The 23,489-nt window shown below is 38.6% G+C and overlaps 3 protein-coding genes and 3 long non-coding RNA genes across 8 annotated transcripts; 2 read left to right on the top strand and 4 right to left on the bottom strand.

Moving 5' to 3' along the window:
• The first annotated feature begins 1,783 nt into the window (after positions 1–1,783).
• LOC112174934 (probable RNA helicase SDE3) lies at positions 1,784–4,901 on the top strand. 2 transcript variants are annotated; one of them, XM_024312726.2, is made up of 4 exons: positions 1,784–1,933; positions 2,047–2,936; positions 3,286–3,516; positions 3,785–4,901. In XM_024312726.2, exons 2-4 carry the CDS (start codon positions 2,340–2,342, stop codon positions 4,757–4,759), a joined length of 1,803 nt encoding a protein of 600 aa, XP_024168494.1. In that variant the 5' UTR covers positions 1,784–1,933; positions 2,047–2,339; the 3' UTR covers positions 4,760–4,901. The 2 variants fall into 2 exon arrangements, with proteins under 2 accessions (XP_024168494.1, XP_024168495.1); XM_024312727.2 differs by having other exon boundaries at positions 1,822–1,980.
• Positions 4,902–5,046: 145 nt separating this feature from the next.
• LOC112198973 lies at positions 5,047–6,986 on the bottom strand. Its single transcript, XR_005807687.1, has 4 exons — positions 6,918–6,986; positions 6,046–6,832; positions 5,362–5,552; positions 5,047–5,273 (listed from the first exon to the last, which is right to left on the bottom strand). It is a non-coding gene; the product is annotated as an uncharacterized LOC112198973 (long non-coding RNA).
• A 4,557-nt stretch (positions 6,987–11,543) lies between these two features.
• Positions 11,544–12,161, bottom strand: LOC112198966. The gene has a single exon (XM_024340044.1). The coding sequence runs from the start codon at positions 12,159–12,161 to the stop codon at positions 11,544–11,546; it is 618 nt and encodes a 205-aa protein (XP_024195812.1).
• Positions 12,162–12,182: 21 nt separating this feature from the next.
• LOC112198957 lies at positions 12,183–12,881 on the bottom strand. Its single transcript, XM_024340037.1, has one exon. It carries the CDS (start codon positions 12,879–12,881, stop codon positions 12,183–12,185), a length of 699 nt encoding a protein of 232 aa, XP_024195805.1.
• A 4,739-nt stretch (positions 12,882–17,620) lies between these two features.
• LOC112180302 lies at positions 17,621–20,652 on the top strand. Its single transcript, XR_002928188.2, has 2 exons — positions 17,621–18,089; positions 20,143–20,652. It is a non-coding gene; the product is annotated as an uncharacterized LOC112180302 (long non-coding RNA).
• A 216-nt stretch (positions 20,653–20,868) lies between these two features.
• Positions 20,869–22,726, bottom strand: LOC112180310. 2 transcript variants are annotated; one of them, XR_002928192.2, is made up of 4 exons: positions 22,295–22,726; positions 22,135–22,186; positions 21,513–21,700; positions 20,869–21,038 (listed from the first exon to the last, which is right to left on the bottom strand). It is a non-coding gene; the product is annotated as an uncharacterized LOC112180310 (long non-coding RNA). The 2 variants fall into 2 exon arrangements; XR_002928191.2 differs by having other exon boundaries at positions 20,869–21,035.
• Positions 22,727–23,489: the final 763 nt, after the last annotated feature.

The raw sequence follows: 23,489 nt of genomic DNA, 5'->3' as shown, positions 1-23,489 counted from the left end.
GCCCTAACTTGTAAAGGGCCAACACTCCATAATTCATACAGGAAAAATTGAATCTAAACCGTATAAACTATAAAAAAAAACAAGAGAGGTTTGTTCAAGATGCAGCATTGCAAATCTATAAAAACTCTCCAGATGATCGTATTCTCATATACGCCCCCCTTAAACAGCACATGCGACGAGTTGACGATTAGTTTGAAGAAGGTGATTCCAGACTATGACATTTATCAAACCAATGCTGCATTTCGAGAGTTAGATGAGGTACCTATTGCTATTCTCCCCTTCATGTGATCATGACGGCGAGTGTTTTTCCTGTCCTCCACTCGCAGAACTCTAGAGGTTCAGGCTGATCATCTCCACATTTGTTACTAGCTTTCAGCTACACAATAGAGGCGTCACTGCTGGACATTTCAGCTATTTTTCTGAGGTGATCTGAAATTGCCTCGCCGTTCTAAACTAGGGCGTGCTGCTGGAAAAGCATACAAAAAAGCGTTGGGGCTGCCATTTTTGTCGAAGGCGAGGTTTGATGCGGCGGGCGGTGGAAGGAAGAAGATGAAGTCGCGTGTAATTTTTTTTTCCTTTTCCTTCAGCCAAAATGACGTCGTTTTATAGAAGTCCTTTTCTAAAAATTTCTTTGGGCCAACCCAATGTAGGTCTCTAACTTGCAAAAGATAATGGCCCATTTACATATTCAGCCCCAACAGCCCAAAGAATTCAATAATCTGATAACTTATTTATTTGTTTATATTTTTATGTATTTTCTTATAATTTTTAGCTGTCACCCCACCGCCTTGAGGCACTCGCCTTGCAAGGCACTAATAAGACGCCATCTCCTTCACTTTCGCATTTGAAAACATTGATGAGAGCGCAGCTGTTATAGTAACAGGTGCAACCAATAATCAACCAAATCAAGTGCGGTCTGGTATGGCTAGGACCAAAAGATTGAAGACATCATACTTTGAAAGGCTCAGTAAGATGAGAACAAAATCAGATCACACCTAAATGGACCTTAATTTGGTGCTCCTTCAATCCTGTTAATTTTTTATTTGAATTTTGTGTTGTGCAAACATTTTGGTCTTCTTTAATTTTCCAGCATTCTTGATCATGGAGTTGTATAAGTATGAAATTTAATAGAATTGAAGGAACGTCAACTCTCTGCTTAATTTGATATTTTCGATCATATGATGGATCATTTATTAGTTAGCTGCTAGTTTTTTTTTTTATCAGAGAAGACTAGAGTGAAGAAATGTCAAGTTTCTTTGATCTTTTGAGATGCCTTCTGTGTTGTTCCTGATAAAGTGGTAATCTGAAATGCCTGATATACAGTCCTTCTTAGCTAAGGACATCCTTATCTAAGCATAGCTTAGGTACGGATTTCTAGTTTTTGGCCACTTTTCGATCACATATTCACATCTTAACCGTTCGGTTTTTAGGTCCTAATGTATAGATCATCTCTACAAAATTTCAGCCAAATTGATGATCATTAAGGCATTCAAAACTGCAATTTACAACAATATACACAAACGGTTCCGGTTCGATAGATTCGGTTCGTTCGTGTAAATTGCACGCGCGAGAGTTTGATTCAGATGCCTACTTAGTAGCCGATCGATTACTCTGCAGCTCCCACTAATATCTTGCCAAGTGCACCAGAATCTGGTACTCATGGAAACTCGAGTTTTAGCCGAACCGAACGAACGAAAAAGGAATCTCTCCTGACTGTGCATGCACTAGGATGCTTAGACTCAGAATCTTCAGTTTATATTTTTTTATTTTTGAAAAAAGTAAGCTTTACTTAATTATTAAGCAAATACTCCACGTACTTGCGAGTAGAAAAGCAAAGCGGTGATCAGTCGTTGGCTCGCCAACGAGGTCTTTGTTTCCTGTGTTCCTTTCTTCGTCTGATCATCGATCAATTTGTATAGTCAGTCAGCCACTGGTACGTAAATTCGATCGTAAAACTGTATCTGCGAGTTGGTAACATAGGTATGATTCTGCTTAAACTTACAAACCTTCTTAGATTCTTGAGTTTTGTAACTATGGATTTTGCAGATCGAAGAAACCTCAACACTTGATCTGCTAAGAGCTAGCTAGAAAGGGTACGCAGCTGTAGGGGCGAAGGGAGGATAGCTGCACACCCTGAAGTACCGGAGAGGAAACAACAAATTCATCATACATAGTTACATACTGCATGTATAACTAGTTAACTTTCAACATATTTTCATTCAGATCAGACTTACCAGATCTATTGCTCTTCTTGCAACCTCCCAACTATGATGAGGTTTTGACTTCACGTTATGACTCCATTATTTTTCCTTCTTAAAGTGTAGCCAAGTTTCGTCCTGATGGGGTCATCTAATTCTAAACCACATCCTGCCTCCGCAGAATCCCCACCATATTATTCTAAACCATCTCCATCTTCCCCGAAACCCCCACCATATTCTTCTAAACCACCTTCATCTCCAGCTTGCCCACAACCCCCACCATATTCTTCTAAACCACCTTCATCCCCAGCTTCTTCTAAACCACCTTCATCTCCAGTTTCCCCACAACCCCCACCATATTCTTCTAAGCCACCTTCATCCCCAGCATATTCTTCTAAACCACCTTCATCTCCAGTTTCCCCACAACCCCCAGCATATTCTTCTAAACCATCTTCATCTCCATTTTCCCCAAAGTGCCCTCCTGTCTTTAAGTCAGTTCTACGCCCAGCCTCCTCCTCCTCAAATAATGATGATATAAGTCAACACCAACAATATGAGAAGAGAACAGCTTTTGTGTGTCTTGAAAAGGATCCATTACCTGTATTCATGATTCCTGAGGATATCGAAGCCTTGATCAAGAAAGAAATTGCGCCCAAAGTTCTGAATCGCCCATTATCTCCCACAACATACAAGGACTACTTTGCCGCTCTCTTATATTCTGAAGATTTCTACTTGGAGGTACCCTAATTATTACATGCATAAATCTTATTACCCTGTTGCATATCTCAAACCATTAGATATACACTTATTGGAAGCTGCAGACCATGCCTTACTGTTCATAGCTTACGTCCCTTACTTTGTACATAGGAGTGATAGAGTATTTTTTTTAAGTTCAGTAGGATTATGGTTTGTTCCTTAAATCAAGGGTAATTTGTTGAGGGCCTTTAGGGAGTGTTTGAACACTCCACCTCCTTTAGATAGATGTAGCTTTTTGTGATTTGAAATCTTGTCATGTGATTTTCCGGATGTTGTTTGCTTTTTGGTGCTGGCTTAAAAACAACAAATCTAATGCTGTTATTTGAATCAGAAATGGAGTGATTTCCTTTTGAAGGGTGTGACATTAGCGTTGGATGAAAGTTCAATTTATAAAAACCGGAAAAAGGAAGCACTTTATAAAAATCGGAAAAAGGAAGATAAGGAAGACAAAACCTTTGTAGCATTTGAGCTTGATCGTGTTCCTGAGAAACGGCCATTCCTCTTATCAAGGGACTTGGTCCTTGCACGACCAGTGAGTAATAGTACTACTGAGCCCTTTAAGGTAAACTCTGAACATCCATTTATGCCCTTGCATATGCTGGATTCTGTTTATCACCAAGTTCTACTTCACTAGGTCCTGGCATTTCTGATTTACCATTCAGATTGTCAAACCGAATCTTATCCTGAATCTGCTTCATTTACTCAGAGAATCAAAAAAGAAACAATGGTTATAGGCTTATAGTAGTGTGTAGACTGTACTAGTTAAATTTCAGTTATATATCCACATTATTATCATTCTAACCTTGGTTTCATGCATGTCATATGTACAGGGCCTCATCTATAAAGTTGTTGGGAGCAATCGCGTTTTGGTTGAATTTGAGGATGACTTTTATTCTTATCATCATTCCAACAAAAAATATGATATCAGCTTCTCATTCAATAGAGTTTGTTTGAAAAGAGCCCACCATGCCGTAAAAGCTGCATCAGATGCCTTGTTTCAGAACTTCCTCTTCCCTGACTGTGACTCACGAGCAAGCATTCCTACTGCACCAGCTCTGCTTTCTACTACCGGTCATAAGCTTGATCAAGATCAACGTTCGGCAGTCGGACATATCTTAAGGATTCAGGGCTCACCACCTTATGTAGTAACTGGTCCGGACTGTGAAGCCAAATCTTTTGCATATGTAAGAGAACCTTCAAGAACTGGAGTGGTTGTTAGTGAAGCCGTATACCAATTATGTCGGAAGTCACCAGAGTATCGCATTCTTATCTGTGCACCTACTAACAGCTGCTGCGATATGCTGATGAGAAGCTTGGTGAAGGTGATTCCAGAGTCGACTATGTTTCGTGCCAATGCTGCATTCCGAGAGAGAGATGAGGTACCTGAGGACATCCTCCGCTCATCCCTTTACAAAGAGTCTTGTTTTTCTTGTCCTGCAATAGAGAAACTCCGGGAATACAAAGTGATTTTCTCAACTTTCGTGAGTAGCTTCCGACTACATGATAAAGGCATAGCTGCTGGACATTTTAGCCATATTTTTCTGGTGGATGCTTCATCTGCTATTGAGCCGGAAACATTGGTCGCCCTGACTAACTTTGCTGTCAAGGCCACTAGTGTTATAGTTACTGGTAATCATGGAAATAGTCCGCTCTGGGTTCGCGCTGACATTGCAAGGAAAAAGGGACTCAAGATTTCATACTTTGAACGACTCTGCAAGCTCAGGCCATATAGAAGCCCCAGTCCAATGTTCATCACACAACTAGACCTGAACCAAAAGTCAGAGTACCAAACAAGACCTTTCTGAGTTCTTTTTTGGTTGCTTGAGTATTTCAGGTCTCAAGTGCTGCAGATAGTTTTTATGTATCGAACTTTAAAACAGTTTCTGTAGATATCATGTATGAAACTCGTTTTTCAAATACACAAGGCATTCAGCTATTTGCTTTTTATAATTTTTAGTTGATTATCTGGTTAGACTGCTTATAAACAGAGAAATAAAACCACAATCTTTCCTCTGTCATTCTGTTGACAGCAAGACACCCAAGGATCATTCATAAAATACTTGAGGTTCTGGACAGAAAGTGAAGCTTGCTGCAAGAAAAGCAAGTAAACACATACCTTGTAATCCAGATAATAAGCATACTGCAAGAAAGCAAGTAAAGACATTATCAGCATACTGAAGACAAATTTCATCTTCATCTCCACAAAGGGAGAAGAAGAGAAGTATATATAGAAGCAGATAGAGATAGAGAGAGAGAGAGAGAGAGAGAGAGAGAGAGAGGTCATTAACACGCCTCCCACATATCGAAACAGATTATCAGCTGCACAATAAGAGAAGACGATCAATGCAACTTCTAAAATAATTGAAAAAGTAAAAAACCAGTATTCAGAAACATCGGCTTTACTTACTATGTCATCCCAGACAAGTGGGGAAATGGCATTTGAAGTTCTAACTATCTTGAGTTGTCTCTCTTCTCTCTTTACTGGCAAAAATGAAACCAAGGAAAATAATTAGTAATGACTGGAGTTTATTCGCAAAACAAGGCCACAAGATGATGTCCTTAGCTGGTTTGTACAGACACTTGGTGGGTCGCGATCTTCTGGAACAATGTCGAGCATGAGTGCATAATAATTAGTCATGACTACATGATAACTGTATCATAATTGTTATCTATCTAAATTTCAAGATCTGTGACATGATATACGCTGTAGTTTCTTGCACTTCTATTGCAAGAATCATGATATAGATTATTGCATATCATTGTCCTTCAACAGAATGACGGATAACAAGACGCGTTAAAAGAAAGCTCCAAATGAGGGTTTTTCTTTTTTTTGGTTAATGAATGATTATATAGAAGAACCCTGGCTTTAAACAAAACCAGACAAGCAACAAGGAACAGTACCTAAAAAAGCTAACAAGCTAACAAAGCAACAACCTCAGCAAAGAGGGAACAGAAAAACAAAGAGCAGCTAAAACATACATCCTAACGGCTATACATCCTAGAGATGACACCATTAAGGAGGGTTTTTCATTCCTTAAGAATTCCAACCACATTAACACAGATGCAGAAATTGAATTAAGAAAGAACTTACCTTACAAACCAGCCAAGCAAATTTAGTGCTGCTTCTATAAACTTCTCTCTGAAACTTGTATTGGAACCAAAATCCTTTTCAATCTGCTCAATTACACCTAGTTTGGGCATGTCCAATCCTCCAGGTTGCATGGATTCCTAGAAGAAGTCATGATTCCAGGCCTGCAAGATCCCATAGTTCCCAACTTGGATGGAAACAACTATGAACTTCCAAACTAATGCAAAAGGTGTCACATCCCTTTCCACAACGTATCTTTGGTAGCGATTGAAGTTTGAAATTTCCAACATTTAACCAGTATGAAACACCATGAAAACCTTTAGGATAATCAACCAAAGAAATAAAAAGTTTGAATAAGTTAAAGCCAGGATCTAGCGTGCTCAGTTTACAGTCCTACTTTGTAGTAGATTCTTCTCCATCAACCTATCACCCAGCTCCACTCTTGCTCTACTTATACCTCTACCATTTCTGCCATTCCAAGATAGTCTCCTGGCTACATGATTATATTTTATTCTAAAATGTTCCTCTGCATAGCTGAATGTTTCCTATCATTGACGAGTAATATATGGCTGAGTAAGCTGACAATCTAAGTTGATACCTGAGCAGCGTTGTTAAATTCAGTTAAGGGATTCCCATTATTATATGTTGCTTTGACGAGTTCATCAAAAGTGTAGCCATACAGTATGTCACTCTTCTCTAGCTGTTTTTTCAAACCTTCCAAGTAGTTACGATGATGGTCTCCCCAATGAACCTCCAATGTCCTCTTACTCATATAGGGTTCCAAATCATCCTAAAATAGAAACAGTGGCAGGTCACTCAAGGAATGTATAATAAAATGATAATTCAAAAATTATAAGGAGGGATTCTGTACTTACAAATTTATAAGGTGGTTCCTTCAAGCCATAGTATGCAACTACTTTAGAAGCTCTCTGTGACCCATCAGCCCATCTTTTTTGCTGCTTACACTGATGAATAAATGGAATCAACAGACACATTATGTAACCAATATAATGTAAAAGAAATCTATAATGGAGCATAGAAAAGTCCTGAACTATTTAAACACATTCAATAGAAGTTCAAAAAACTAATAAGCTGAATTCAATAAGTCCTCAACTTCCCCTGTGGAGTACTCATCCCCTCGAATCAGACAGTAAAAGATACATAAAGAACTATCTGGAATTATAAGCTTTCAAATAATATACGAAATAGTTCTTAATATTAGAGTTTCAACATTTCGTAAGTAAACACCTACATTAGCTGCTTCATTCTTATTGTCGCTAGCTAATCAGAAAACCAATAATAGGAGAATGTATAAACTCCGATCTCGAAATGTATTATAATCAACATAGGAGAAAACCCAGAACTTTCATCAACAATTTTGATTTCTAAAACTGTCTGAATTCTTCATGAGAAACCTGTACATCAATGCACATCCAGTCCAGTCATAATATTCTAAAGAAAGTGGCAATAGATGTTCCAGAACAAAGGCTGTTTACTAGAGAGTGGCAATGAAGCCATAAGTTACAGAAACACATATTTAGAGAGAGAGAGAGAGAGAGATTAGCTGGGTATAGTCAAGTTTAGAACTTTCGGATTGCGGCTTCAGGTTTTGGGTAAGGTTTAGTGACTCGAGTTGAGGCGAAGCCCTCCCCTCCTTGGACGGACATGCAGCAGCAGCAGCAGCAGGGAAGCTTTTAATTTTACCCTCCTACACATACCTTGTAAACGTCTTTCCTACCCTTCTTCTCTTTGACAGATCACGACACGAAGATATGTCATCATTGACTTTGAAAAACTCAAATCAATCGCGTAGAATTACAAATCACTCTCTTCGAGCAGGCGAAGTTGGGAGGACCATGTCTGCAACTCTCCAGTAGATTTCTCCTTTATTTACTTTTGTGATACTTGCTGCAATTTTGACCAATTCTTCTGTTTCTTAAATGATTCTAGTGTTATTCTCATTTATGATTCCCAACAGGAAGGCTAAAATTGTTATGTTTCCAGCATATGCACTTGGCCTCAATTCTTCTGCATGTTCGTCTTGCAGTGGTCTATCAGGTCTGGAAACTAGAGAAAGGACCACATGAATACTGGTTCAATTATGTATTAGTTGTTTTGCCTATTGTTCAGTATTTCCGAATGACTGAATTTGGGAAGAAGCAATTGGTCCATCTTTGGATGAAAGAGGGTCTGGTCCAACTGGAAGATATAGGCAATTATTTGTTTTCAAGCACTACTATCCACGTCATTATTCCAAAAGTCAAGCAAGAACAATTCGAAATATGTAATGCATGACCTTGTTATTAATTTAGCACGACGGGCAGCAGGAGAAACTTGTTTTAGATTGGAGGAAGACTTGAAGAATAACATGCAATTTCAATACCCTCTCAAGGCACGTTATTCATCTTACATTCTTGATAGGTATGACACAGGGTTCAAAAGTTTGAAACCTACTCTGACCTTAAATGTATACGTCTGAGGACATTCCTGCCACTTATAAGGTTACATCTGATTTACTTCCAAAATTGCAGTACTTGCGAGCGCTCTCTTTCAAGGGTTATACAATATCTGAGTTGCCAGAGTCAATCGGTAAATTAAAACACCTACGTTATCTTGATCTTTCTTACACACTAGTACTTTCAACTTCCAATAAAAGAAAGAATTAAATCTAGTGAGTTTTAGTTACCAAAATATAGACCCCTCCAGGTTTAAGAAGCCTGCAAGCAAATACAACCATGATTAGTAAAGAACCATGGTTAGTAAAGGAATATAACTAAACAATAAATTGTTAATCAATTAGAAGAAGAGAAGTGGGAAATGAAGCCCTAGTATAAACAACTGCAACTGAATGTTTGAGTCTCAGAGTCTACAACCTACTCACTTCCCCTAGCATTCGGGCAGCACTAATAGTAGCATCACTGCCACACTAGAAACATAAGGAGAAACGATATAATTAGCAATGGCCAGGAGGAATCATTAAAAAAAAAACATGTCAACATGCATCATACCATCAATGAATCAAGAGATTCTAACGAGGAGTTTGGTTAGAGCAAGTTCACCGGGCTTGTTCTTGACCGGGCACCACGTCAAAAGGAGGCCGGGGGGGAGGAATTTTGCACTGTTCATCCTTCCACCGGATCTGGGGCAAGACTACAGGGGGAGGCCGAAGGCACCATCTCGGGCACCATGGTGACTGAGCCGGTGACCCAGGCTGCCAGGCTGGCCGAAGAAGAAGACGACAGGGGAGACGAGCGTAGCCGAAGACGTGAAGCCCAACCGCTTGTCTTCTAGCGGCGACAGGACAGCAGGCGCTTGGGCGCCACGCTTTTGTCGTCTAGTGGCGTGGGGGTGCAGTCGGGTGCGACATGGCGTGTAGCCGTTGGGCTACTTTGCAATTTGAATGCAACGGTCCACAGATTTGGACCGTTGATTTTGAGCCTTGAAGGGATCTAACGGTTGGTACAAGAGGTTTAAAAAAAAAAAAAAAAAAAAAAACTAACCGTTAGATTACAACGGTAACAAAAAAAATTAACCACAATTTCCTATAAATACCTCACCTCCTATTTTACTTCTCACACCAAAAAAATCATCTTTCTTCCTCAAAATTTTTTTTTCCTTCTCCTCATAGCTTTCATACTCTACAATTTTTTTATTCCAATATGAGTGTACGAGGCAATACGATTGTCCAACCCGTACGAGATCCAAGTATTGACGGGACACGTTGGCAAACTAGTGAAGACATTCAATTGTGCAAGTCTTGGAAGGATGTTAGCAAAGATCCGGCAAAGGGTACGGAACGAAGAAAAGATGATCTATGGATAGAGGTACGCCAACACTATGCCGAACATTGGGATGGATATGTCCGATCATTGCAAGATTTTCAAGGGAGGTGGAAAACCTTGAAAGTCGAACTTTATGCTTGGCATTGTGCATTAAGGCAAGCGAAAATTTGGTACAAGAGTGGTGCGAATATGATTGATGAGGTATGAATTTGTAGTGTAACACGAATTTTAATTTTTATGATTCTTTTAGTGTATATTAAAATTTAATTAGTTGATACATCTTACTTTAAATTATTAGTTGAAATATTTTGTTGATAATTATACTTTAAATTATTAGTTCATATATTAAAATTTAGTTGATAATTATACTTCAAATTAGTACTTTATAATCAAACTTTATACTTCATTTTATTTAAATTATACATTATACCAATTTATACTTAAATAGTTGATACATTGTACCTCGTTTATATTTGTACTAATAGATTTATACTTTTTTGTTTAAATTAAATAGCGACGTCAAGCACAAGATTTGTGGAGAGCTGCGATGACCAAATCGAAAGGAAAAGAAAAAAAAGGTGATTTCATTAGTTTAGAATGTTACGAGATTGTTAAGGGGTTTCAATAATTTGATGACATTCCAAACCATTCATCTTCGGCTGGAGGAACCTCCAGGGGAGGAACTCAACGGATGCACACACAACAATCCGTTCCTGATTCTCATATCCAGTTGGACATAGATGCAGATGAGGTAAACGCCGATGCAACTCCCAATCCTTCGGTGAGGCCTCAAGGAAAGAAGGCTGCCAAAGAAGCTCTTCGGAAAGGAAAGAAAGAATCTAATGATTCCAGTCCTCTGACATCCGCTGTGGAGACTATAGCAACGAACCAAACATCAATGATGTCTGCCAAGAAGAAACGTGATGAGGAATATGCTCGACATCTCCGTGACCAACAACAATGAGATTATATATGCTTGCAAATGGATATGCGAAACGAGGCATTCAAAATTCAAGAGAGGGAAGAGCGTATTATGGAGATGGACACAAGTAAGATGACGCCAACCAAAAAGAATTACTGGCAAAGAAAACAAAAAAAAATTGCAGAGAAAGAAGCTGAAGATGCAACCAGTGGCTTCCCACAACCACCATTCCCCGGTGGGTATTATCCACAATCTCCTTTCTCTGGTGGCTATTCACAACCTCCTTTCCCTGGTGGCTATCCACAACCTCCTTTCCCTGGTGGCTATCCACAACCTCCTTTCCCCGGTGGCTATCCACAACCTCCTTTCCCTGGTGGCTATCCACAACCTCCTTTCCCCAGTGGCTATCCACAACCTCCATTCCCCAGTGGGTATTATCCACAATCTCTTTTCCCCGGTGGCTTCCCACAACCACCATTCACCGGTGGTGTCCCTTCCCCACCTTTCTCTTCGGGTGAATCCACCAACACAAATTGGATTCCTAATGAAGATGAGGATTAGGAAAATTAGGGAGTTATATATTTTAAATAATTGTATTGTTATGATTCCAATGCTTGGTTTTTGACTTATGTAATATTAGATTGATGAAATTAAAATTTATTTGAATAATGCCCTTACAAATGAAAAGCTAAATGAAACCACACAAACATAATTAAAAACATTAAAACTAAAGTAGAAACCACACAAACATAATTAAAAACATAAAAACTAATAGAAAACACACACAAATAGCAGATCTAGATACGCCTATTGCCTTGAAATTCCCAAAAGTGTTGAATGAGGTCTTCCTGAAGGTTGGAGTGACTGTGCTCAGATCTAATTTGTTGGTAGCGGTCCATGAATCCGTTCATATGATGAGCATCTCTACCAACAGGATCAAAGTCTCTACCGGTTGGTCCCTCCCATACCTCAGCAATCCTGGGCCTCATATTATTAACCTCCTCATCATCAGACTCCAACTCATCATCGCTATCTTCAGGTCGTTGATTTTCGACAATCATGTTGTGTAATATAATACACGTCAACATAATGTATCGAAGGTCCTCTTTATGCCACCCACGAGCAGCTCCTCGAACAATACCAAACCGTGACTGTAATATACCAAAACATCTTTCTACATCCTTCCTATACTCCTCTTGAGCCTTTGCAAACTCGATTTCCTTGGGGCGTGTAGGATTTCGAACAGTTTTCAAGAAAGTCGCCCATCGAAGATAAATACCGTCGGCGAGATAGTACCCTAGATTGTGAGCTCTGTTGTTAACTTGGAATTGGACAAGAGGTGCTGTACCGGCGGTAAGCTCATCAAACAATGGAGACTTTGCCAAGACGTTCAGGTCGTTGCATGCCCCAGGCATTCTAAAGAATGCGTGCCAAATCTAGGTATCGTAAGATGCGACTGCTTCCAGGATGATAGTAGGGATCTGTTTCCTACCACTATATTCTCCAGCCCAACCTGTCGGACAATTCTTCAATTGCCAATGCATACAGTCGATGCTCCCAATCATTCTTGGAAAACCTCTCCTCTCAGCTTTGGTAAGAAGTCGTCTGAGGTCGGCTGCAATTGGAGCGCGGAGGTATTGTGTTGAGTAAAGATCAACAATTCCTCGTGTGAAGTGCTGAAGGGCTGCAACGGAGGTGGATTTCGCCATCCTACAATACTCAGCACATTGATCTGCCCCTGCACCGTACGCAAGCATTCGCAAGGCAGCTGTCATCTTCTGCTCCGGAAGCAGTCCGACTTTGCCAGTAGCATCTGACCTTTGAACAAAGTAACGATCATACTGGCAAAGGTCAGTAGATATACGCTGGAAGAGATTGGGACTCATCCTGTAACGTGTTCGGAACTCCGCATCTTTGAACACTGGCCGGTCGACAAAGTAGTCGGCCAACATACCTTTGCCCCTTTCTTCTCTAAATCGTTCCTCATTTGGTGCACGACCCGGATGAGAACCGCGCCCTCGGTGTTGGTTTTCAGATTCTTGAGCGACTGCAGCCATGACAATGGCGTTGGTGGCCATCATCTCTTCATCATCCTCATCCTGAGACCGTCGAATTTGATCCCACAAATTGTTCATTGCAACGAGGGAAATTTAGGAAATATGTAATGCTAGAGATATGAAAAGGGTGAAGTTTTGTTAAGCTCGGATGGTGTGTGTATGTAGTGAAAACATCATGTCTATTTATTGAAATTTTCCACACATAAAAGCGTCGGTGGGTTATCACTCACTCATTTCAAAAAACTTGTCGGTGGTGTGCATGTGATAAAAGTGTCGGTGGATTTTAAACTTTGTTCACACTTTTCAAAAAACTTGTCGGTGGTGTGCATGTGATAAAAGTGTCGGTGGAGTTAAAAAAATTTTCACACTTTTCAAAAACTTTGTCGGTGGTATACATGATAAAAGTGTCGGTGGAGTTTTAAATATTTTCACACTTTTCAAAAACTTTGTCGGTAGTGTATATATGATAAAACTGTCGGTGGACATATAATTTGTCTACCAATAAAATTTTCTTTGGTTGCATTTTCAAATTGTTTATCAATACTATTTATTACATCATACATTTCTCATTTTCCAAAAAAAAATTTATAAAATATTCGATGAACAGTAACTGACTGGTGACCCTGACCCAATGGGTGGAAGCAAAGATCCAGTGGCAGTGAATAGTTTCCTGCCCTGGTGCCCTGGTGACCCAACGGGTGAACTTGCTCTTACATTTCAACTGAGGGATGTGCTTGTTTCTGGTCTTCATGAGGTTGATAGCCACTGATGAGATGTCAATGTTCATTATGTCTTCATATCAATCTTTCGCCATGTCCTCGGACATAACTAACAACATGAAGAATTCAATCCATCATATTCGATTCGATTCCTAGTATTGACAAAAATCCTAGGATTGAACTACCCAATAGAGCAGAAAATAAGGAGAATCAGAGGAAGAGGGAAGTTACCGGCATTGCCGGAGACGACGACGAGAACAGGAGAGGAGGTGAGGGGAATGAAGTTGCGGATGGAAGGGCGGAGAGCAGAGTAGCGCTGGTATCAGTCGAATAAGGAGTCACCTTCTTGGACGTAGCGGGCGTCCCAGTATTGGGCGTCTCCGTAATCGTACGTGTTGCAGCTCGACACGTCCCTCATCATCTTTTCTGCTGCTGATTCACTCCGGCGATGGTGGGTATGGACTCACGGTGGTGGTGGTGGTCGGTGAATACTAGTGAACCGAAACAGTGAGAAACAAACTTTGAAGGGTTTTAAGTTGAGAGAGTAAATGGGCTTCAGCTTGGGCTTAATTAAACAATAATGGTGGGCTTTTTTTAAGGTCACTGACTATATTTGCCCAACATGACCCAGCTAATTATGTATGAATGTGACAGGTCACTTACTGGAGCAATCACGACAAGTGGTTCAGCTGATGCACTAGCTCTTCTTACAGGAACGTTTAAGATGTAGAATCTCCATGTCTTGTGTTCAAACACTAAGTTGGTTTAGTGTTATTTATTGAATAATTAATTTCAGTTTACCCCCCCTGAGGTTTAAGATCGTCATCATATTAGTCCCTCTAGTTTCAATTTAATCAGTAACACCCTTGTACTCTCCAAATTCATCAGCCATGTCCAATTTTTGGACCGCCGTCCAAATTGAAAATTAAATCCTTTATGTGGGCTCCCTTTAGGGGGCAAAATGATAATTTTTGCACATTTTAGCTCTAATTTTTTTTTTTTTTTAAAGTGCCTTCAACCTATACACCACAAGTTCATAAAAACAACTAGATATCAGAAATATCGGAGATATATTTATATTATTTTTGAAAGAGTCAATTTATTGAAATTACATACGAATGTTAGTCTTTTTATTTTTTTAATAAGATTTTACATATATTTCTTCACTTTATTGAGGATATATACCAAAATCTAGATTTGCCTTAGGGTATTTCTCCTCACCTGGATTCGCCTTGAGGGGATTTCTCCTCACCCAGAACAAGGGAAATCTCTCTTCACACAGATTTGCATTTAAAAAATTACTGAGTCTTTTCTATTTTTTATTTTTATTTTTTTAATCATATTTTACAGATATTTCTTCATTTTATTGTGGATATATCCCAAAATTCAAATTTGCCTTGAGAGTATTTCTGGTCACCTGGATTCACCTTGAGGAGATTTCTCCTCACCCAGATTTTCCTTGAGGAGATCTCTCTTCACACAGATTTGCATTTAGAGAATTACTGAGTCTTATTTTTTTTTTTAATCATATTTTATAAATATTTCTTCACTTTATTGGAGATATATCCTAAAATTCTTCACTTTATCGGAGATATATCACAAATATCATAGATCAACGAGTGACTTTTCAACCACCTATTAAAAAAAAATGAATAAACAAAAAAAAAAGGAATTTTTTTTAAAAACAATTTAGAGCTAGAATGTGCAAAAATTACCATTTTACCCCCTAAAGGGAGCCCACGTAATAGATTTAACATCCAATTTGGACAGAGGTCCAAAAATTGGACACGGTTGATGAATTTGGAGAGTACAAAGGTGTTACTGATTAAATTAAAACTATAGAGACTAACATAATGACGACCTTAAATCTCAGGGGGATAAACTGAAATTAGTCATTTACTAAATTATAAACATGACAAAGACAATTGGTTCAGTGTTATTTTCGGACTGACATCTTCCATGATCAATTTGAATAGCCGAAAAGAAGGTGTAAAAAAAAAAAGGGGTGGGGGTGTGGGTCACTGGTGGAGCAGATGCCGACGCTTCTCCCATCTCTCAAGTCTATGGGTTCAGAATTGGAAACATTTCCAGAAGAGGAATTGCCGAGAATCACTTTAAATCTTACATGTTCCAAAAGGTTGGAGTCATGGAAAACATGGGTTTCTAAATTCTATACCTAAGTACCTAACTGTTTTGGTAGCACTGGGGATTTCAGAATACCATGAGCTCCATTGTGTGATATTCCATTCCACTTGTTTCATATAAAAGCTCTAGGAACAAAAAGTTTGCAGATTTATTTCCTAGAAATCTTGAGTACCATGTGAACCTTCTCCGAGAAATCTATCTTGAGTAAAACGATTCTGTTGTCAGATTAAGTTGTTGAACATTTCACATACATAATAGTATGGAATCCATTATCCTTCTTTGTAGAGCTTTATGTTCCTCTCTTCTTTTTTACCCCTAAACAAAGGGAGAGGATCCTCTCCTAATCTCCTAATTTGCCTAACCTACCTAAGCTTTTGACTAGGCAGTGACACGTGGACATAATGCATCCAACGGTCCACAAGCTTTCTTTTTCTATCTTTCTTGTCTCTCTATTCGTCTCTTCCTTCACGCCTCTCTTTCTTCCCCCTCGATCTGTTCTTCTTATTCTGGGTTTTGGTTGATTTCGTTGATTTCTTGAATATCTAAAGTAGGGAATTTGACCACGTTTATTTTTTATATGGGTCTTGCAGATAATGGCAGTCAAAAAATAGAGAACCAGCATAATCTATCAACCTGAATATAGAGTTCTTGCGCAATAGAAGTGGAAACAACTCTGCAGAAATCAAGTATCCAACGAAAGAACTCCTCCATTTATTAACAGCCCTCTCATCAAACCCAATAATTATAAGCAAATCCCTTTTTCCTTCATCTACTGTTACTACGATAAGGCCTTCTGCAACTCTTTCATCAAAACCCATCAAGTCCAATGCTCTAGGAGGATTGACCACATGGTCAAAGAAAAAACTCGAGCAATATGTTCTGTATCATTGATGATCAGTCTAGGTTTTGGCCATGGTTTGAACAATAGCAATTCAATTGATAATCAGCAGTCAACCTCAATTTTGTGCCAACCAATTCCATCCCATCAATTGAATCCCAACCAATCCCAGAAAGAAATTTATAGACCGTCAAAAACTTAACACAGAGAGAGAGAGAGAGAGAGAATATTCCCTCCGTAGATCTGCTACCACAACAGCCTTGAAGGTGACGACCATCTGGTGGAGTCGGCGGAGGGGAAGGAGCCGCCGGTTTGGGCCCAGGCGAGGTCGAAGTCATTGAAGAAGAACTCTCCGCGGGCGGTGGTCATGAGGACAGAGCCGGGGAAGGATTGGAACTTGGCGTCGGCGAGGGAGGAGAGGAGGGAGGAGATGACGGGGAGGCCAAGGCGGAGAAAGAGATTCCCCCAGCGCGATGTTGAGGAGAGTTGAGGTTTTTGGGAGAAAAGTATGGGGCGTATTGGATTTTGATGTCAAACACTATGTGGCACCATGTAAACCATTAGATGTTGTTTTTACACGTGTCATTACGGAGTTGAAAGCTTAGGTAGGTTAGGTAGATTAGAAGGTTAGGAGAGGATCCTCTTCTCTAAACAAATCTTGCTTTAAGATCTATGTTCCTTCTTACCATCAACCTATGCCTTCTAGGTATGTTTTTTTTATTTCTTTTGCTGAGTGTTTGTGACTTTGTGTGGTAGTTTCTTCTTCTTTTTCTTTCTTTTTGTTTTTTTAGTGTCAATTAATAGTATTTAAATTTTGACCTTTCTCATTAATCACACTTTCAACTTGCTTCCCTACTCCCTAGTTTACTTCGGATTATGGACAGGACGTTGTAGCCTTTTTCATCATCATGGAAGTGATTAGAAATTGTAAGCTCAACTCTGTTGGGATCATCAATTAATCTATGAGTTTTGTGTTAAATGAAAAGTTGTACCATTTTTACAGTACATTAATATATCGATACATCATATACACCGGAGAGGATTCCATGCACCGTCGGGTCACTTGCACCAGCAGTGTGCAAGTCACGTGCGCTAACAGACGTTTGCTGGTCGTTGAAAACTGAAACGAAGAACAAAAAAAGAAAAGCGTAGTAAAACAAAATTTACCACGAGCACCAGTTGTGGTTGTCATCGACCTTATATTCACAAACCCGATCTTTCAATTCTTGTTTGCAGCTAGCAGAGAATCTGTTCACTGATGTTGATGCAGAACACAAGAGCCGTTCGTCAAATTGAATCAAATGATTCGGAGTGCGCATGGAGAAGACAGAGCCGTTCATCAAATCTGTTCACCTGTCCTTCTAGTCTCGATTCTTGAAGGGTCCCTCCGAACAAAAAGAATTAGAAGAACAGGTGAAGACCAATTCTTAATAGTTCCTGAGGCGAAGCCCAATTCTTTCCTTCCAGGTTGAGATGGGTGTCCCTCCGTTTCAGGTTATCTTCACTTGCGAAACCCTAGTTCCCAATTCAATACCGAATCTGGAGATCTTCTAAGCATTCAATCCACGGAGCTCAAATTCCCCTGTAAGTCGTTTGCTCTTGGGTCTAAATTTGATTCAATTTGATTTTTTCCAGGTGATTTCTTGATCGGTGAATAAAATTTGACATACAAGAATTATTTTCTGGTTGCAATATAATTGAGTTTGTGCATTTTGATTCTGAAAATGATTTTGAGGCTGGGTTGTGAACTACGATTTTGAAAAATGGAAACTGACTTCGGTTTAGGTGGTGATGGTGACGTGTTGCTTTGAAAAAGCTCTTTGCTTTTGAGCTGAGCTCCCTCTCCGTTCAAAACCCCAGTTTTCTTTTTCGGTTTTAGGGCTTAATCTAGGGTTTTGGAGTCAAACCCATATTCAATTTTGTGAGAATTTTAGCTATAACTTGTTTCCATTTTGTTATGGCCTATTTGGTTGCTGAGAAAGTTTACCACTTTGAAAAGAAAAGGCCTTTCTCTGTAAATGGGTGTTTTGCTTTGTTGAGCATTTAAGGTTGCATTCTGCATATACTGTAAGTAGAAAGAATTCTTAAGTGACATCTTTGGGACCCTTTTAGTGCAACTACTTTTTATTTTTTAGGGAAACCATTCATTATATAATTGCCAAGTTGGACATTTCATTCTCTTCATTTAGTCTTTTGGTAGTGAACTTGGTATGATTCCTCTCATAAAATGTCCTAGATGATGATTTGGAAGGTGAGTTGAGTCAGCTGACATGAACATTAGTTCTAAATGACTTTCAGGAGCATATATGGTTCTAATGATGATTGTATTTGATTAGCTGAAGAATAAGGAAGAAACCTAGTGGGTTAAGATACTGATAGAATATGTTTTTCAACTATCCTAGGCTCCTAGGTTAAGGACTTTCAGGTAAACCCATGCGTTGTTTGTTTCATTGGCTCTCCAACATCTCCTAGCTTTGAGAGTTGTATGGGTCATTTGAGGGTTATTAAACTAAGAGAAACTGGTTGAACATGGATTTGTCCTGGTCCTGCAATCCAGTATAAAGCTTTAAAAAATTAGCATTGAACATGGGGGTATTCTAGGAAACTGGCTATGACCGTATTAACAAAGTCATTCCAGTCTGTGTGATCGATAAGTGACAATGAGAGTGGCCCCTTCTCAGTTTGTCCATTAAGGCTTGCGAATCTGTTAGATAGGATTGGCAAAGTGTCTTGCATGGCTTCATATTTTGTGTATAATACCATATTTAGCATAATCTTGGCTCAGCTGCAGATACAGATGTGACGGATTATACTTTATGCTCCTTTGCTTCAGTGATTAAGTCACTTGTTGGGTTGTGTTTTTATATAAATATATAATTCGTTTTGACAGTATGGCTACTCTTGTTATGTTGTAACCTCAGTCAATTCATTATGCCAAAAGAAGATAGCGTGTCAGACATTTTGGCTTCGAACATTTAGATGAATTGCTTCTTCAAATTCAAATAATTGTATAGCTGTGAAACTGATAACCAAGTGATTTTTATCAAAAAAAAATTAAAAATAAAACTCACAAGGAAAGGCAAAAGGCCAAAAGTTACTGGTTTATTTTTGTACAGGTCCAATATTGTATGAGCTTTCGCTATGTATGTAGCAAATCATCATCCCCAAGAAGTGTTAAAACTTTGGAAATGTATTAACAACATTCCATTGGTTGGTGGATAAGAATTGTTGGGTATGGTGGGAAAACAGTAATTGAATATGACAATATTTTAAACGTCCAAAATGGACTGCTTTTGTTAAAATCGTTCAAGTGCTTGCCTTTGTATATGAAGGTACTGATTAAATCATAACTTTCAACTATAGTGAATTACTGCCTTATAGTTCATGTTCTGAATTACTGCACTGTGGCATAGCTCTCAAGGTTCCAGTGATGGTGTTCTTCCTTCCTTTGTGGCTTTCTGCTGATTAGTTGCATCTCTGATTGATTTGATGAAACCCGAAACCTATAGAACTAAACCTTATATGAAAAGTGAAATAGATGACATTGATGTATGTAATTATGATCTTCATCCAGTAATATAACTGGAAATGATCTTGCAGTGGTTTTGATATTGATGTGGCATCTGTGTTTTGACAGGAGTTTGGTCATTAAAAGTGACCCCTACTTTGCAACGCAGATTCTATTTAATGCATTTGGAACAATGGCAATGGCTAGACACGTGAGAATATTTCTACATGAGTTCAAAGTGTCCTGCTATTTGTTGCTGCACAGAGTAGTTACTTGAAGCCCTTTTTACAAATTTTTTGTACCTAAGTTCAGTTTTTGCTTCGTAAAGCATGTAGCTATTGTGCTTCATTGTACATAACAAATTTTCTAAATTTGTAATTTGCTTCTAAATTTGTAATTTGCCTAAGCAAATCAGTGTGCTCCTTCAATAGATTTGAGATGCATGGAAGTCTGTAGAATTGTATGATGTTGAAGAGAGCTTAGGCACATGTGGAGGCATTTCACCTTGACCAGGGTGTAGAATACTTACTGTAAACAAATCAAAGATTGTGCCATGTGTAATTGCTTTCAGCATTTAGTATTTTTCATACCATATTGGCATATTCCCTGAAAACCAACCAATAGACCATGATACAAGTACAGAGTCAAGAAAAGGTGAGAGTGAATTCCAATCTCAATTTAGTTTGGGTAACCATCAGAATTTGAGGTGATAATGTCTAACCCCAGACATTGCTAAACCCTCAACCCTAAAAAATTTCCAGCTCTGATGAAACAAACAGTGGCGAAACGTGTCTTCTTCTGGACACCGCTAAACCAGTAAGTGCCTCATGTCTGGCTATTGCATGGTTTCTATTCTCTCCGCAGTACAAGGTTCTTTTTTTTTTTCCGACAATAAAAAATTCAAATTTAAAAATCCAAAAGAACACCTCCTTATGTAAGGGTCTGAAACTGTTCTCTCTGTGTCTTCAGTTTGCGCATCATCTGGGTTGCATATAATATACAGCTACAATACCTCAAAGATCCTGCTACAATAATTTTGGATGCTTGATTAGATCTTCCAGTACCGCATAAAGCGCAAAACACCAAACAACAACAAAAGAAAGTAGCCAAGGGCACCAAAACAGAGGATCAAAAGACTGAAACAACACAATCTGCCTAAAAATAAATGTGTTCAAACACAATCTCGTTGCTTTTAGATCAAAATTCGCTTGGGTGCAAACCAATAAGGACTCATCTCCAAATAAATAATAAAAGCATGTAAAAATTTTACCATCATAGTAACTACAACAGTACAACGTCATTCACAGTCAAACGAGGATATAAAACCTCAGGGTTTATCATAATACATACTACCCAAATACAATAGGCTGTCCCAAATTCAATCGAGGATCAAAAAAAGAAGAACAAAGGCATTTTGCTAAGCTGATTACGGAATCATGACCAGGACAAGAAATCTAAGGATACCTAGCAAGGGATAGTTATACAACAGATTTGTATACCTTGTTATATCACTCCCAAAGTCATATCTGTAATGATTCAGAGTTGCATTGATCTGTTCGTTGCTCCATGCAGCCAATATCCTGATATCCCCAGATGACTGTATTCCTGCCCCAAGATCACTTCATGGAGCAGCTTAGCCTTTGATTTTGCCACTCATGTTCACCTCACCTCCTCATACCTGTATGAGCTAACAAGAGGCACCAAAAGCTGGAATGAGAAAACTTAGGTAGTAAATCACTATCATGTAAAGAAAATAAAATCCCAATTAAATAAATTTTGATGTGACAAGTTCATAAAACTCAATTTTCCCAGCAAGATTATACACACAACATCACAATAAAAGTAAGGGATATTATTGCATATACATTCAGGAGGAGGGGATTGGCAGGTTATGAGAACAGAAGTAATCCTTAAATCAACAACCACGAAATGAAATAGAAAATGAACAACAGTAAATAACTGATAATGAAAAATGCCAAAAGAACCACTAATGCCTACATTACTCATCCGAATAATTAAGCATGGATCACACAAAAACCTAAAAAATGTGCAGTATAGAAAATGGAAGCATAATCCAAATGCATGCTTTTGAAGTGTGTAAAACGTTATAAAAACACTTACATCGCAACAGACCTCAACGTGAGTCGTTCTTCGACCTCCAAGTTCGCAAATCCTTACAACACAAACCAATTCAACAAACACATATATCAATAACCAGACTCGGGTAAAAAAAAAAAAAAAAAACAAGAAGAAGTAATACTTGTGTTCGGTGATTGTTTACCTCCTTCAAGCCTTGAAATCCAAGCAGCACAGACCTTGATTCATTCAACCTATTAATAAATACAGGACTGTAGACAAAATCAGAAACAAAAATGAACAAGTACCTATTTCCATCTCCTTCTTATGAGGGTTGGAACCATGTTCAACAGAAAGCCTATACATGTAAATCTTAAACCTGAAAGTCTTAAAATGTATGCGATCGGGATACGAAATAATCAGATGCAAGAAATCGAAGGCAGATGCGAGGCATGAGGTTTAGGAGTTAGGACGATGTTGCATCTGGGCAAGGTTAGTAAAAATCGATGAGTTAAATTGAAATTGAGATATGGGCCTTAGTGGCGATTTCCAATTAGGGATACGGCGGTGCCACTTCGAAATCAAGATAGCAAGATTTGGGATTGCGATGGGCGACTAAGTCGGCACTCGGGACCAAGAACACCACAAAAAGGAAAGTGAAATATTAAAGAAATTAAATTTGTATTTATATACCGGGTCTGTGAAACCTCCCCAAAATTGAAACTTCCCCCCAAAAAGACTGAAAATTTGAATATCCCGCCCAAGTACTATATCCCTATATTTTTATATCAAGCAACCTCTATCATTTCAAAAAATGAGAAAACTAAAAGTTAGATGTGATCATTACAATAAATTATAAGTGTGGTAAAAAATTTAGCCAATTTTACTATATTTTCAAATCCGATCAAATTAGTCAACGGTCGTCACTTCTATGTCTTCTTGGTTGACCGATGGCTTGACAACCGCGAAACGTACTTATTTTTTTACATCACGTCTATAAATATTTCATCTATGGATATGCGTGTACATAAGATAAAAATTTCAATTTTAATTACAAAGACATTGGCCTATACCAATTTTCCTTCTAAAGTTGTATTTAAATTGTTGAGGTTCATTCTAAAGCAACCATGAAGTGAAAAATGAATTTAAAGAAATCAACCGCTCGATGGAGAGATTGTAATGTTTTATGGTGGTTGTAAAAAATCCAGCCAATTTGGTACTCGTTTCAAATTCGATCAACTAGGTCAAACTTAGTTACTCGTATAAACCTATATTATATATCATACACTCCAAAGAGCAACCACTATCAATTCAAAGAAAATGAAAAAACTGACCGTTGGATGAGATTATTACAATAAATTATGAGTGTGGTAAAAAATTTAGCCAATTTCACCATATTT

Source organism: Rosa chinensis, chromosome 1 (assembly GCF_002994745.2).
Source record: "Rosa chinensis cultivar Old Blush chromosome 1, RchiOBHm-V2, whole genome shotgun sequence".
Lineage (NCBI taxonomy): Eukaryota > Viridiplantae > Streptophyta > Magnoliopsida > Rosales > Rosaceae > Rosa > Rosa chinensis.
The sequence above is the reverse complement of the archived record's forward strand: the minus strand, read 5'-3'. Positions and strand labels throughout refer to the sequence as shown.